Below are 15396 nucleotides of genomic sequence, written 5' to 3'. Positions count from 1 at the left end.
CTTAAGGTTTTGACATCACATAGAAGGAAAGCTCATATTGTTCAACGCTCCCTGCCTACGTAACCTCCTCCCTCCCACCCAATCTCGTATCTCCAGCATCCTCCCCAGCTAATAGCCCCCTCCCTTCGTCTTCCTCATCCTCAGGTTGCACACGCCCAACGCCTCTCCCTCCACCAACCGCATCGTCCTCATATGCCTCCCTGTCTTCTACTCCATCGAGCACAAACCACACATCCTTCTTCGTTAGCAGCCCCTTTAGCGTTCCTCTTTCTGTGAAGACTACATATCGTAGTCCCAACTTCATGAACATGGCATATGTGAGCTGGAAGCTCGCTTTAGAGTTCAGCGTTATGGGTGTTTGGTCCATCCAAGGCCGCAAATCAAGTGACGTCGTCGGGTCGGCGAGCGGCTGATGAGAGAAATGGGCTTCTGTCTCAGGTGAGAGATTGCGTGGTGTGGATAGTGCAGACTTAAGAGCGAATGCGAGTTCGGTCCGGGAAATGTAACCTAGAAGGAGCGCGTCCTGAGAGCTGTCTATGACTGGGAAACCCCTGAAGCGGTGCTGCGATAGCAGCTGGCGGAGAGAGGCGATGGTATGTCCCGTAGCGGTGATAGTGATGAGGTCGTCGATGCGGGTCATGACCTGGGCAGCGGGTACATCTGGGATGGACGAGCTGTTGTCGTCACGATTGTCGAGGAACGGGTAGCCGTTGAAGTGAATCCAGGACTCGTAGATGCCGCGTGGAGAGATGGCGTCGCCGACCCACTTGCTTATCATGACCGCGATCATGATAGGGAGTACATAGGTGAGTGCGCCTGTTAGCTCGAACATAATGACTACGAGAGAGACGGTCATGCGAGTTACACCCCCAAGGGCGGAAGCGGCGCCGATAATAGCATAAGTGCCGGGTGTAACGCAGGGGACGTCTGGCTCACAAGAGCCAAAGATGAAGAGGCTGGGCCAGGCCTGTTGAAATTGTTCGATTGAGAGGCCCACGGCGCGGCCGTAGAGACCGCCGATGGCCATGGAGGGAAGGATGATGCCGGCTGGAATCTGAAGGCCGAATGTGAAGCTTGCAAGAATGATACCGAGGCCTGCTGAGATGAGAAGTAGGGCTACAACGCCAGTGTTGGCTTTGCCTGCCTTGCAGAGACCTAGCGTATCGTCTGTCAGGTCGACGCATTCGGCGAAGAGGAAGTATACGAGCTCAGAAGCCTGGGCGCGCATGAATTTGATAGGGTAGTTAATCATAGCTGTCGCGACGGCGACGACGACAACTTCGGTGACGGGACCTTTCAAGTATGTTCGGTGGTTCCGCCACTCAGCGACCCGCATGTTGAGCTTGGTGAACATTCCTCCGTATAAGCCACCGAGGACTCCAAGAAAAGCGAACGGAACCAGCTCGAAATCGTGCCACCCGCTATGATAGGTGACCTGGTACAAGACGAGCTTGCCTGTCCTGAAAGGATTGAGTGCTTGCAGGGTGACCGCTGCAACCATGGCGCAGACGAAGCTCTGCCACATGGTCTTGTCAGGGAAGTAGTAGGATAGCTGCTCGAGACTGAACAGCACTCCGCCAATAGGAGAGCCGAATGCAACCGATATACCGGCCGCAGCCGCAGCGGAAAGTACTTCTCGTTTTCGTGCTAGAATAATCAGCTTCATTATATCAATGAGACGAGTGGCTTACCCTCATTATTATTGATATTAGGAAATAGTTTCATGAAGAGATTTGCGGAACAACACGCGACGTGAACCAGTGGGCCTTCCTTGCCTAGCCAAAGGCCCGATGCAACCGCCAGACACTGCAACTGTTAGAGATGGCTCCTTCTGCGGCAGAGTATTCCTTACCAAACCCAAGGTCTTGATAACCAAGGTCCAAACGCCCAGAAAACGTCGTATGACAAAGCCACCAAGAACCGTCTTGATCTCTGCGATACCGCTATGTTTCGCATGAGTTGAGAATTCGCGCACAAGAAGGCTCGCGCAAGCTGCAAACAGAACCTGCGCATAATCAGTCGGGTGTCCGCAATTCGATCGCCGCCAACTTACCGAAAACAATACGAAAAGAATATACTCCACGATCCAGCCACCGCCCACGGACCGGATTCCCATCGCCGTGCTCCAAGGATGCCAATCGTTACACTTCGCATACTCGGTATAGCCCCAACAGCAAAAGCCTTTGTTCAAATAGAACCTCCCATCCCCATTTACATTGCTGCAATATCCGGTTTTCAAATCGCCCAACCAGTCGCTTGCAACGTCAATGAAGGCTGCAATACCGCCGCAGAGCACGCCGGCCGCAATTAAGATAATCCATATCTGACTCGCATCCGCAATTTGCTTGATATGCCCGAGTATGCCTGACGCGCTGGAATATAGATATCTCAGCCGTTGCCGCTCCTTCGCATATTCGAAAATCCAGTCGATGGCTGTAAGATCATCGTAGCCTACACGGCGCCCAGGACCTTCGACATACCAGTCGAGCCCGTTGGCATCTTTTGTGTCTTGAAGTTGCTCGCCGGCGTCGGCGGGCGTATCGAGGTAGTTTAGGATGAGCTCTGTGGAGTCATTTGCGCCCGAGCTCGACCTCAGGTGATGGGCGCGCGTATTTGGGGCCCGTGGAATGGGAGAGGCGCGGTCTTTGGCTGCACTAAGCGGTGACGAGAGGAAGCGAGACAGACCGAAAGTGGATGCGGTGGCCTTTTGCTTGCGCTTGAACGATACTCTAGCCAAATCAGCTTCCCTCTGGGACTCATGATACAGTCCTTCTCCTTACTGCTCTGGTAGTGCGTTTCCCAACGGGTCCTCATCTAAGAGGCCGTACTCCTCGCTGAGCTCATCCTCGACGACCGGCTGCCTGTTCGCTTGGGATCGGCTGGAGGACGCTTCGGCCTGTCCGTGGGCGGACTGGTTTGATGAAGAGCTGGACATGCCCTGAGAATGTGGAATCTATCAGCTGAGAGGGCATGTTCTCATGTGCGCATGCTGTAATTCGTGGTTGTGCTTATCGGAAGCTCGACGCGGTCGTCGGAGGTTGACACAAACGCGACCAAACTGTGGCCGTGCGGCTGCTGCGCCACACCCGCGTCAGGCACATCGAGGCTACCTAGGTATGACATTAGCTTGGTTCGACACAATATATGTGCAAAGTCAATTGGTTAGTAAAGACTTCTACAGGTAGATGCCCTGAGCGTAGTGCTGATACTTTACTGCCTTGCTCAGCGGAACATTGAACGTTCTCGCCTCGCAACGTACATGGAAGGTATTGGTCATCATGTTGCGCGATGGTAAGATACAAATTCGTAAAGAATCATTAAAACTACATCTGGAGATATTCATTGCGCCTCTGATTTCGGATCTTTCGCCTTTTAGAGACTCCTACACTTTTACTGGCGGTGTTGATATCACGTGATGCTCATGAACCATATAGCCACCAATATGGGCATCCCTTGCTATCTGAGCTCGTATATTCTGATATCCATACAGTGAGACATGTTAGTGCTGATATTTTTCTTATCTACTGGGCCAGTGCCGCAGGATCATGGAATACGAACTTGCGAAACGCCTGTAGGTACTAAAGACCCCTAGGGATCCAAACAATTACTTCTGGATAAGCACAACAACGGCCGCAATTGTTCGGCCTGATCAGTTGCATCTCAGATACTATATTAACGACTGCAAATGTTATCAAGGTAGTGGGGGTTTTCAACCGACGTCTCCAGGCCGTTGTCTCTCAAGCCGATTTCACATACCGATGGTCAGCCACCAGAACCGAAGTCAAGACACCTGAAACCCTTCTGGTACTCTGAACCGGTGGTCTTCGACGGCAGTTACAATTCGGTGGAGTATCGCAGATACGGCCCGATTCCACCCAGCGAGGATTCTTCATCAACAGTGTCGCGAGAAGAGCAGCATCGTGTAAGGAGGTGATCGGTGTACAGATTGTAGTGACATGATGAGACTCATGGATTGCAGAGACAGACCACGCCTATTATATTTACATCAGCATGAGATGAACGCTCTCCAAGGCGTTCCCACCTCCCTCGGCCCGGAGCAATCCCATCATCCTACCCCGCAGCTAGCGCGCTCCCACCTCGTACCCCACAACTTCCCCAGCATCTCGCAACACCTGCCGCAGGATGCCGCCAGATAGCCCACTTGGTGCATTTCCAAGCGCATCGATTCCGCTTTTGAGACGACTCGGGCTTGACGATTCGCTTAGAGGTCCTAATTCGCCGTCTTTGAGTGGTCGCTGTCATTAGACCGAGGTTTGAACGAGTTGGTGGGTTGTCCGGGCGGTAGGAGGAGGCTTAGAGATGTAGGAAGCGTCATGGGCACAGCGTGTGGTTGATAAAGAGGGGAAGGGCGGGGGTGTACTTCATTCCTCAACCCATCTGCTCGTATCCGACCACTCCTGTTCTTTCGCAGGTTGCTTATCGTCCCTGCCTTACCAACTTCCGAACCCACTAGCATCGTTTCCTCGTTGTGTATTGGCCGATACCATAAGCATGGCGGACAGCAAAGAGCAAGAGCAGGTGTTCGACATTCCGAAGACGTGCAAGGCGGGTGTCGTTGTCAACGAAGGTCCGGACTTTCGCATCGAAGTTCGAGATGTGCCGGTCCCAGAGATACGTACGTGTCGCTGTTGTCATTGCATTCATAACATCTTTCCAAGGTTGGAATGAAAACGACTGACTTTTGTAGAACCGCACGAAGTTCTTGTCAAGCTCAACGCGACCGGAATCTGCCACTCCGACCTACACTTCATGCTCAATGACTGGGCCCTACCTAAGATGTCCGAGCTCGGTACGCAATGCGCAGGACACGAGGGTGCCGGTGTAATTGTGAAGGTTGGCTCGAACGTCAAGACTTTGAAGCCTGGCATGAGAGCTGGTCTTAAGGTACGCCACCAGAATCCCATTCCGATCGCATGAGAGCATTCTGACAATTTCCGTAGCCCATCCAAGATACCTGCGGCGCCTGCGAGCTCTGCCGTACAGATAACGAATGCTACTGCGCAAAAGCCGTCCTGACTGGCCTGACAATAAATGGCTCATACCAGCAATACATCGTCTCCCCCGAACGCTACACCACCATCATCCCCGATGGAGTGTCCGATATTATCGCCGGTCCGATTATGTGCTCCGCATCTACAATTTATACATCGATTAAGGAGTCCGGTCTACAACCAGGTGACTGGGCTGTCTTCCCTGGCGCAGGCGGCGGTGTCGGCATGCAGGGCTTGCAGCTCGCCAAAGCTATGGGTCTGCGATCTGTTGCAATAGACACAGGGGCGGAAAAGAAGAAGCTCTGCGTTGAGAACGGCGCAGAGCACTTCATCGACTTCAAGGAGGTGTCCAACATCGCCGAGGAAGTGGTCAAGCTATGTGATGGCATCGGTGCGCATGCCGTGTACGTGACTGCCGTGCAGTCCTACTCACAGTCCATCTCATTTCTAGGCGGCAGAGTCGGAGGAAAGGTTATGTGCATTGGACTGCCTCCGGTAGGAGCCCACCACATCGATGTGGACCCGAACCAGATGTGCTTCAGGAGGCAGTCGGTGCAGGGCACGCTGGTCAGCAGTATGGGCGATGTCGACAAAACGCTCCAATTTGCACAGAGAGGATTACTGAAGCCAATTTGCACGGTGTACCCGTTGAGCCAGTTCAATGAGGTGGTACAGAAGCTGAGGAGAGGAGAGATCGCTGGCAGGGCCGTGATAGACTTCAACACCGAATAGAGCAGGAGTGAGTGAACTTATTTGTACCCTAGGAGATATGATGCGCAGTTTTCTTCCTAGTATAGCCTTGCAATTCAGGCCAATTACTGAATATCGTAGTAAGCTTGCGACTTCGCAGTTCCCGAAGCTAACCGGACAGAATTAGAAACGCGAAATCGCCCCACCCCATGCGTGAAATGATGGCGATGAATCATCGCGCCAATCGGAGTGGAAGGTACGCGTGGGGCGAGGTAAGCGACGACAAGATTACAGGGGTCGAAAGCGGTGAGGCAGTGCACATCGCATGCCCTGCCACTGTGTTTAAACAAGCTCTTTTCTCACGTTGCCAATGCTCACGACGATCTCAGCCTTGTACTCATACTTGAATACAGGCAGTCTCTCACCTTCTGCGTGGAGTGGTATGCGAGGAAAAGCTAGGTTTGGATAAGATCAGGCTGGGACGAAAAAGCTGGAGCATACGATGCATTGGGCGATATACGGATTTGGACCTCGAGGACCAAATCGCAGACGACTCAACGAAGCCTTGGAGGATTGAGAACGCTTGCGCCTAAGGGCGATCCTCCCGCGACCACCACCATGACGTTTGGCTTCTCGAGTCGGGAGCGCAAGCATAAGAAACTGTCCAAACCTGTTGCCGCGCAGCAGCCGTACATGCATGCGGCCTCACAGTCGACGCTGTATACGCAGCAAAGCTATGCGACACCGGATGCCTCTCATGGGCACCATACGTACCCGGCAAGCCCTCCACCACATTTTGCGTACGCCGTAAGCCAACCACCATCCGCTGGCCATATCTCGCCACCAGCACAGCACCATCCAGTATACGGACCAACACCGCAAATGCCGCAGCAGTTCCACCAGCCCTATCCCGCTTCACCACCTTATCAACAGCCGCAGCCTTACTATGGCGACTCCACAGCTAGCTTTGCTACCCAGTCTTCCCCAAGAAACGATGGAGTGCTGAAGACTCAGTGGAACCGAGCTGGACGTTTAGCTTCAAGATCGTACCAGGACCTGACGGCTCAAGTCTCTTCAGGTGCCCACAAAAGCGTCGAGCTCGCGAACAAGAGCGTCGCAGTGACAATGACGACCTTCGTTGAGAGGCCCACTACGCTGGTTACGAAGAAGAGCGTCCAGATGATCAACCAAAGTGCGGCGCTCTGCGATCGATTGAGCTCGAAGCTAGATGCCGTCATCACTAGTATTGACGAGGGCATGTTCAGCGGGAAAGAGCAGGATCTCATGGTCGAGGATGACGAGACGCCATATGCCTCTACATCTACGCTACAGCCCAGCATTGCGCTCGACCGATCAGCAGCTGCGGCTGTATACCCTAGTCAGAAAAACGCGAAAAGCTCAAATATGTTTTCGAAGGTCTGGCTATACTCAAATTCGCGACTCCCGCCGCACCTTCCACCCTTCAAGGTCTACATGCCCACGTATCCGTTGCTGTGTCTGGCTGCTGCGTACTCTGAGCGGGTGTATACTCCGGCTGCGCTACCAAACACGGAATCTGAGACGCATGTTCCTGCAGACTGGCGCTCGGGAACGAAAGCTATGATCTTAAAGTCGCTCCCTCGCGATGACATGAACACAGTGGTGTTTGCGATTCGTGGGTCGCAAACGTTCATGGACTGGGCTGTGAACTATAAATCGGCACCAACAAGCCCAGAAGGCTTCCTGGACGACCCAGGCAACCTCTGCCACGCCGGATTTCTCTACGTAGCAAGGAAGATGGTAGCACCGGTCGCCGAACGTCTGCGCGTTCTGCTCCAAGAAAACCCAGCCCGCTCCAACTGCAGTTTGCTCATCACCGGCCACTCTGCGGGTGGTGCAGTAGCCGCTCTCCTCTACGCTCACATGATGAGCACGCAAATCCAGTCCGAGCTCAGCTACCTCACGGGCTTTTTCAAACGCGTGCACTGCATAACGTTTGGCGCACCGCCCATCACGCTCCTCCCGTTGAGACCCAGCCAGGAAAAGCGGCATCGCAAGAGCCTCTTCTACAGCTTCATTAACGAGGGAGATCCTGTGCCCCGCGCGGACAAGGCAGTCGTGAAGAGCCTTGTCAAACTCTGGTCTAGCCCTCCGCCAAATACGACGTACACCTCCAGCCTGACTTGCATGTCGAAGCTGAACCTCACCTCCACGAACCTCACGAAGCCCGAAAAATCGCGCAAGTTCGTCAAGCCATCAAAAGCTCCATTACCTGCGGCATCGTCAAGCCTGACGACCGTAACATCCGCGCCATGGCCCCTGGTTCCATGCACGCTTAGCAACGCGGGACGTCTAATCGTGCTTAGAGAGAAGCTGGGGAATACAGCGGAGGAAGACGTTGAGGCCATCACGGTAGAAGACGAGATGTTGAGAAAAGTCGTATATGGCGACCCAGTGAAGCACCAGATGAGTATGTACAAGCGGCGTGTGGAATTGGTTGCTACGAAGGCGGTTACGGCGAGAGAGTATTAGCTTACGTTTGATGGTATATACCCTGGATTCCCTACTTCTACTCGTGCGCGCTAGTGCATAGGTGTGAATGTGCGTAGTAGCCGCTTCGACATGCCATGCTACCTACATAGCCGTTAGACTGGACGCAGGTGTCAGTCGGTTTTACCCTTCTTTGCTTTTTCCTCTCCGCATAACTTCCGCAGCTGATCATTCTTTCTTAAGCGCTTGTGTAACGTGGATATGCGGCGTGGATCATGTGTTCAACGCACGGATCGTGAGGGACGCAGCCCGCACCTCTCGTCCCGCAGCTCTTGCACCATCTCTCTACTCCTTGCCGCTTTCTAATATCACACTGCAGCGTCATTACGGATTTCTATCTTTACTCGCGTTCAGTCCATCGTTAAAGGAGATTTCGAATGCAATTGGGTCTGTTGAGACGCGTTAGAAAGAGCAATCGTCGCGACCTACGTTGCACAAGAAAATCTGCGTCAGCCGGCCGTCTCTCGTTACAGATGAACGCTTGAAGCCTGGTTGATTTGCCTTCTGTTGTGGTGCCGGCGTCATCTCTCTGATGAAAATCTCAGGCTACCTCAAGCGGTTATATGTTCCTGCGATGTCTCGGCTTATGTGTTCAAGAATCCTGCAAGGAAGGACATACCTACCGAGACGACATTACTCAACTGAAAATTCAACAAAGCAAGTGACTCTCACGAACTTGAACAATGTTCAGGAGCAAAGGCTACAGATCACAAGACCACAATACGACAACTGTCAATCCACGCCCGAGTCCGACAATGATCCAAGAGTGATCTCCCCGACGGCAATACGAGGGGGAGTCCGACAAGAGAAGAGACGAGAATGCCCTCACTTGCCCCGGTTCCATGTCAGACCCTCGCCGAGCGACTTGCGATCCAAACTTGACCGCACCCTCCTAGGTCTCAGATTGCTGACGAGTCGAAGTCTTCATATAGCAGCTCTCAACCAGAGAAAAGCTTATATCGCCGTTCATGACCAAATTGTCCAGGATGGCGGTCCACGGAAGATCCCTACAAGGCGGCCAATCCTCGAGAAGCACAACGTAGGGCATCCGCCTCTCATTTATTTACTTCGTCCTACAAAGAAGCGCTTAATCACTAAGACTAATGCGACAACTCCAACGCCTCAACATCGTGAAGCAGCGGTCTCGCGGAGTCGACCGTCAGTAGGGGACAGCCAGCGCGCAGATCTGCCTCAAGTACATCAGGCTCCGAAAGGCCAGCGTCGATATATGTCATATCGTACTGCTTCCCGAATTAGACCGCTCTTTACTCGTCGATATTTCTCGTCATCAATTACCGACGATCGTGCTCTTGAGACCGAGGGTCCATGGGGACGGTTTGAGTCAATTCGAGAAGAGTGCCTAGATCAAGACAGACTCATTTCCCGAGGAAAGGGTGCCTGGAATAACTTACTCGTTTTAATTGAACTAGACTTACGTGTTGGCCAGCAACGTTTGGAGGCCTGGAAGCTACATATAGTGGAACTACAACTTGCATTGGACCGCGCTGAGGGAATGGAAAAGGTGCAATTAGCTGCTCAAATCCAAAGCAGTCAAGCTTCGTGCTACGAGCAACGCGAACTTCTCAACTTCCAGATCAATGAGCGTTTCCTTCAACGGCTGACTTTCGCACTGTCACGCTCACCGTATGCATTGTTGCGAGATTTCCATATCCAAACCGACGACCTCCGGAAGAGGTTCAAGAATGATCTCCATTCCCTAAGTAGCCTTCGAAAGATTCGATCCGATCTCGTAGTCAATCCCGGGGCGGCGCACTTGGCGCTAGTAACATATCCGATCGAAAAGCTCTTGGCCAACATCCATTTGGCTTACGACATCACTTTCATACTTGTGAGCGACACCTTAAGAAAAATTAGGCATCTAGGATTCCGAAAGTATTTATTCCGTTATCGAGAGTCTAGTATGGAATTCAGCCGGTGCATGGCAGAGGCTTCGCCGTTTCTAGCTGTCTCCGTGCGACGCACTACTGGCTTTGGCACACAGAGCATCTATTCTGCTTTTCACTTCTATGTCAAGGTGTCCAAATGGAACGCCTTCCAATTGTCTAGGACTTTGAGAAGATGGCTCCGCGATGCTATCATGAAGAAGAGTTATCGCGGCCTGAGAAAGCATGAGCGAGCATTGTCCGATAGCTTTGTACGTCTCACTACGTCGGCGAGTGGCCTACGGCACATGTTGAACCACGAGTATCTTGATCTATTTTCTCGGCGCCTAGATTCGATGACCACATCCGAATTACAGTTCCGAGAGCTAGCTACGATGAGGCTGTGGGAAAGCTACTGGCGCAATCAACGAGAGTACGAAGATGGAATCAAAAAGATCGATGCAGATCTCCGAGAAGCGAGAAAAGCAAGGGATGCGGCTAGAAAGCAAAGGAGTAAAGATCAGAAGATGAAAAGGAAGGGTTTGAAGCGTTTGAAGATCAGCCATGACATGCACTGATGCGGCTTAGTTTGGACCGTTATGACTCTCCAGCTTTCGAACACACAGGAATGCATTTTAGCGGAGCGTATAACGCCTCAGACCGCGGGCTATGAGCTTGCCAATCTTGCCTTTACGTACAAATCTGAGCCATCTTCCGCAAAGCTCCGATGCTCCACCGAACTTTCCACTTTCTCCGCTGGAAGAGCTCATCCTGCCGCGGAAACCTTATTTGTTGAGCTATCATCAATACACATCATGATTCGAGGTGCTTGCTAGTACTCATGCATCTGCATAAAACCTTTTCGTCATTTGAGCTTGCTCCGAATGTGTTCCTCAATTCTCTAGTTCTCAAGGAGGCACATCTATACCACATATCACGGCGCATAACATTGAATAAAGATCGAGAAAATGAAAATCATTATTAGACTTGGCATTTTCCTACTTACCGTGGATCAGGTTGAATTAATACCACATCTAATACAGTCCTAAGTCAATATCTCGAGTACAGTCGGCCAGCGTATTGCCTATCCTAGGGCAACACACTTTACTCAACTTTTGATGTAGCACTGCTACCAATATTGAACGAGACGATCAAGCAACCTTGAAAAACGAATATTATCCAATTTGGGAACGTACGGTCAATCCAGATCCAAGTTCTTCTTCCCCACCCACATGCTCGCCTTCACGCTCCATCATATCGAGTCGGGATTCCGCCTATCCAGCATGGCTCTTTCCCCATTTCTCCATCACCATTCTAACCACGGTCGGACCCGCAGCACCAACACTAACCATACAAGCCACAACTCCGCAGCTCAGCGTAATAAGGTGGCTGACCCGACACCCATGTAAGTAACTACCTAAAACCATATCCAAGTCGCCGCCATGGAACAGATTCCTGATCTGCGTAGCTCCAGCATTCACAACATCATGCGGATCCAAGCTCGGCAAACTCTTCTTGAGATGTGCGACCAGACCTTGTTGAAACGACGCTTCGCAGGCGGCTACAAATAGTGTTGTACCCAGATTCTCGGTGAAGAGCGTCAATGAAGTAACGGAGGGAATGTCGTTGCGCGGTACAAGAGCCTGATTGTAGATCATAGGAATTTGGAGGGCAAGGCCTACACCCATACCCGTGAGCAGCTCGAATCCAAGCCATTCACGTGTCGAAGCGGGTGCATTGACAGAGTATATAGTCGCTGTGCCCGCGGTGCCGAGGAAGGCGCCCACGAGGAGGAATGGCTGGTGGTGGCGCCACCAGGTTAGTGCGCCGTTCGAGAATGCGGTGAAGACCGACACGGCTAGAATGAGAGGGATAAGTCGGATGCCGCTTTGCGAAGCGGATGTTGCGTCTACAGACTGGAACTGCACCGGGAGCATGTACTGCAGAGGGAAGAACATTCCTGAGAGGAAGAAGGCGTACATCAAGTTCAGGCAAACGTCCCATTTCTTGATGAGGTGGGCGTGGACCATGGCTTTATCGCGCATCTTGTACTCGTTGTAGATGAACGCGAGGAAGCTGAGAACAGAGCCGACGAGGCTGCCCCATACTGTGGGCGAGCTCCATGGGTGGGTTCCGGAGAAATGCATGCCGAGGACAAAGCAACTGAGGAAAGAGGTGACGAGGCATCCTCCATTCAAGTCGAGGCCGATGATGCGCTCTCGCAGCTTCATGTCTCTGATCACGATCGGAGATCGGAATGTTAGGGTCATGATGGCAACTGCGAGGCCGCCGATGGGAAGACTTATCCTGTGGGAAGGTCAAAAAGGTGATTACATTCTCACACAATAGGGCCCGATGTAGAAGGCAAAAAGGCTTTTGGATCAACATACCAGAAGCACCATCGCCACCCCACGCTATCCGTCAACCCACCACCCAACAACGGCCCTGCCACACTACTAATCCCAAATGTCGCACTGACCACACCCATGTACGCCGCGCGATACTTATCCTCAACACTGATCGCAATAATGATAAACGCGCCAGTCATTAAGCCCCCACCACCAAGCCCCGCCACCACTCTCCCCATAATCAGCACTTCAGAGCTCTTCGACGCGCCACAAATGATATTCCCTAGCTCAAAGATCGCCACCGCGAGCATAAAGACTCGTTTCAGCGGGAAGTACTGGTAGGCTTTGCCCCAGACCAGCTTAAAGGCTCCATTTGTGATAGAGTAGGCTGAACCATACCATGCGATGTTGGCGATGGAGCCGAATTCTGAGGTGATGGTTGGGATGGCGGTTGCGATGATGGAGAAGTCGAGGGCAGCAAGGAGGATGCTTATCATGAGGCCGAGCGTAAGTATGATCAATCTGATGCCTTTGGGATGCTGATACTGCGGCGATGCTGTAGCGATCGTGATGATCGACGCTGTTTCGCGTGAGTCATCCTTGGAACCATCTGTGACGGCGTTCTGCGCCGCTACAGAAGTCGCCGGTACGACGTTGCGAGCCTCGAGCTCGATGGAATCCATTTTGTCGTAAACCGGAGTTGAGGTAGGTAGACAGAATGGTTGGAGTCATAGCCTGATATATGCTTGAGCGTAGGGCGTGTCACGCCAAGAAATTGCTGGATGAGGAAGGTGTCAAATGCATTGGGTTAGTCTCTGTAAGACCTAATTACCTTCGTATGCATATCCGCACATCATCTAGTTGGATAAAGTGAAAAGGTGGCACGCTTCGGCACGTCGCACAATTGAATGAGCGGTAGATGCGAAGAGAATCATTTTGACAGAGAGCTCAGGCTCAGGCTTCGGATTAATTCGGTTGGAGGTCTCTGTGCTACCAGGTGCGTTGAGCAGGTGCTCCCTGAGGTGTGCGGAAGGTGCTTTGCACTAGATCCATAGCGTATATAGGCGGGTTTTGCCACCTAACCAATGCATCACTCTTCTACGCAACAATAAGGTGTAGGTACGCCTTCGGCAACTCCAACGCGTGAAAATCATGCCAGGCCCTGAAATGGCACCTTAAGAAACTCGTGTATGCCATCGACCAATCGCCAATCCATCCTTGAATCGTAATCAAGTTCATGCTCCGCTCCGTCTGCTGTTCGAGGAAAGCAGACTGCATCACTATGTTGCAGTCGACTTCTTGCGTTTGGGATATTTCTCCGCGTAGGTTGGAACAGGGGATCTAGTCGCTTCCATCTTTGCCTTTCGAAGCAGGTTGTAGACAGCCTTCTTCCTGCTCGCAACAACCAAGTTTCTAAGCTGAGCTCCACTATCGAGCAAAACTTGAATGACGTCGGTATCGCCTCGCTTCATGGCGACTTCGATGGGCTTGACATGCTCTTGCATATATCCAGAGGGCCGATTCTTTGTGACATAGACGCCATTGACTGTAGCTCCGCTGTTTAGAACAGTTTTCACAACTTCAGGACAGCCTTCTTTCACTGCGACAAGAAGGGGGGTTGAAGTTCGCCAGACGTGGTTGGGTCCCATAGCAGGATGTCCGATGAGCTTTGCGATCGCATTTGTGTTAGAAAGCTTGCAAGCCAGCTGGAACAACTGTTTCTCTATCTTCATCTCCTGATGCAGAGGAAACCTCACACCGAAGACCATGTCGAGTACCTCATCCATACCGGACTCCAGAGCGATTTTCACCCAGCGGGTGAAAACGCGGGGATGAATCCTAAGCCTTGCATGGTGCATGTCGAACAGTATCTGCACCATATCCAACCTCCTGGCATCAACGGCTTCTTGAAGGTTGCGGGTGAAATACATCGACAGATAAGAACCTAGATCACCGGTAGAGTGAAATTCAGTTCGAGGGATAGCCTTAAGAGACTCTGAGATGGCAGTGAGCATCTCAATATTCTCCAGAGCCACCGCGTTGTGTATGGGGTTTCCGAAGATGGAGTTGTCCATGAAGCATTCTGAAGTAGTGGGCCGGTTGTCCAATAATAATTCCTTGACCATCTTAATATTTCCGACAGCGGATGCCGCTCCTAGCTTGCTCTGGTAGTGGTCTGCTGTGCTCTCTCGAGCCTTGGTCATCTCGTCTGCATCCCAAAACGACTTGCTTCCGATACCCAAGATACTGGCCAAGGTCTCTCCCTGGTACTTTGCTGAGTGTCGTCTGTCCATAGTTACGGCGACCGCCTTGCAAAACTTCTCACGAAGGCTAAAGAGGCCAGCCTCTGTAGTAATTCCCAGCTCATCCTGAAAAGAGGCGATCATATTGTTGATAGCGTTGCAGAGCGCGTGCTTAGTGTTACGAAACTTGGTCTGGTAGAAGAGATATAGCCAGATCTTCTGCCGGAGGATCTTATGATTCTTTCTTCCTTCGAAGACCTGCTTGCTTTGCTTGGCAAAGATATCGTATTCGATCTCCGCAGCGAAGGTTCCTAGGAATGTTAGCATATGCGGCACTACATGTAGTAGAAAAGAGTAAAGCTTTGCGATGATTCATAATGTCTACTTACGACAGACAGCGCGCAACTTCTAGGCACCGGATGGCTCCGCCTCGCGCACAAGGTCGTGGACGATTTTCTGGAAGACCTCTGGCGGTAGGTCCAGCAGCTCCATACTGTTCAGCAGCTCCGAGCTAGCCGAGACGATTAGTGGTTGAGAAGAGCGAACAGGGTAAGTCAAAGCTGTTCTGGAGTGGAGAGGGTACAAAGACTTGTCTTCAAAAAGGGCTTGATATACGCGATCGGGGTGAAAATCGAAGAGGGTAAGAAGTCTGCGCCACGTCACGTGAGAGTGAACGACCGGATGGTTTGGA

General features: G+C 51.9%; 5 protein-coding genes across 5 annotated transcripts; 2 read left to right on the top strand and 3 right to left on the bottom strand.

Moving 5' to 3' along the window:
• Positions 1-55: 55 nt before the first annotated feature.
• Positions 56-2935, bottom strand: GEF2 (chloride channel; the record flags this gene model as incomplete). The annotated part of the gene is made up of 5 exons (XM_056213357.1): positions 56-1647; positions 1692-1806; positions 1853-2005; positions 2054-2729; positions 2781-2935. 5 exons carry the CDS (start codon positions 2933-2935, stop codon positions 56-58), a joined length of 2691 nt encoding a protein of 896 aa, XP_056073665.1.
• Positions 2936-4512: 1577 nt separating this feature from the next.
• Positions 4513-5744, top strand: N0V89_004572 (uncharacterized protein; the record flags this gene model as incomplete). The annotated part of the gene is made up of 3 exons (XM_056213356.1): positions 4513-4636; positions 4709-4905; positions 4962-5744. The coding sequence occupies 3 exons, from the start codon at positions 4513-4515 to the stop codon at positions 5742-5744; spliced, it is 1104 nt and encodes a 367-aa protein (XP_056073664.1).
• Positions 5745-6320: 576 nt separating this feature from the next.
• Positions 6321-8213, top strand: N0V89_004571 (uncharacterized protein; the record flags this gene model as incomplete). The annotated part of the gene is made up of 1 exon (XM_056213355.1): positions 6321-8213. The coding sequence occupies one exon, from the start codon at positions 6321-6323 to the stop codon at positions 8211-8213; it is 1893 nt and encodes a 630-aa protein (XP_056073663.1).
• A 3175-nt stretch (positions 8214-11388) lies between these two features.
• On the bottom strand, positions 11389-13145 carry N0V89_004570 (uncharacterized protein; the record flags this gene model as incomplete). Its single annotated transcript, XM_056213354.1, has 2 exons — positions 11389-12421; positions 12505-13145. The coding sequence occupies 2 exons, from the start codon at positions 13143-13145 to the stop codon at positions 11389-11391; spliced, it is 1674 nt and encodes a 557-aa protein (XP_056073662.1).
• A 597-nt stretch (positions 13146-13742) lies between these two features.
• On the bottom strand, positions 13743-15197 carry N0V89_004569 (uncharacterized protein; the record flags this gene model as incomplete). The annotated part of the gene is made up of 2 exons (XM_056213353.1): positions 13743-15016; positions 15122-15197. The coding sequence occupies 2 exons, from the start codon at positions 15195-15197 to the stop codon at positions 13743-13745; spliced, it is 1350 nt and encodes a 449-aa protein (XP_056073661.1).
• Positions 15198-15396: the final 199 nt, after the last annotated feature.

This window comes from Didymosphaeria variabile, assembly GCF_027946475.1.
Source record: "Didymosphaeria variabile strain IMI 356815 chromosome Unknown scaffold_3, whole genome shotgun sequence".
Taxonomy (NCBI): Eukaryota; Fungi; Ascomycota; class Dothideomycetes; order Pleosporales; family Didymosphaeriaceae; genus Didymosphaeria; species Didymosphaeria variabile.
Note: the sequence above shows the minus strand (reverse complement) of the source record. Positions and strands in the feature narration are given on the sequence as shown.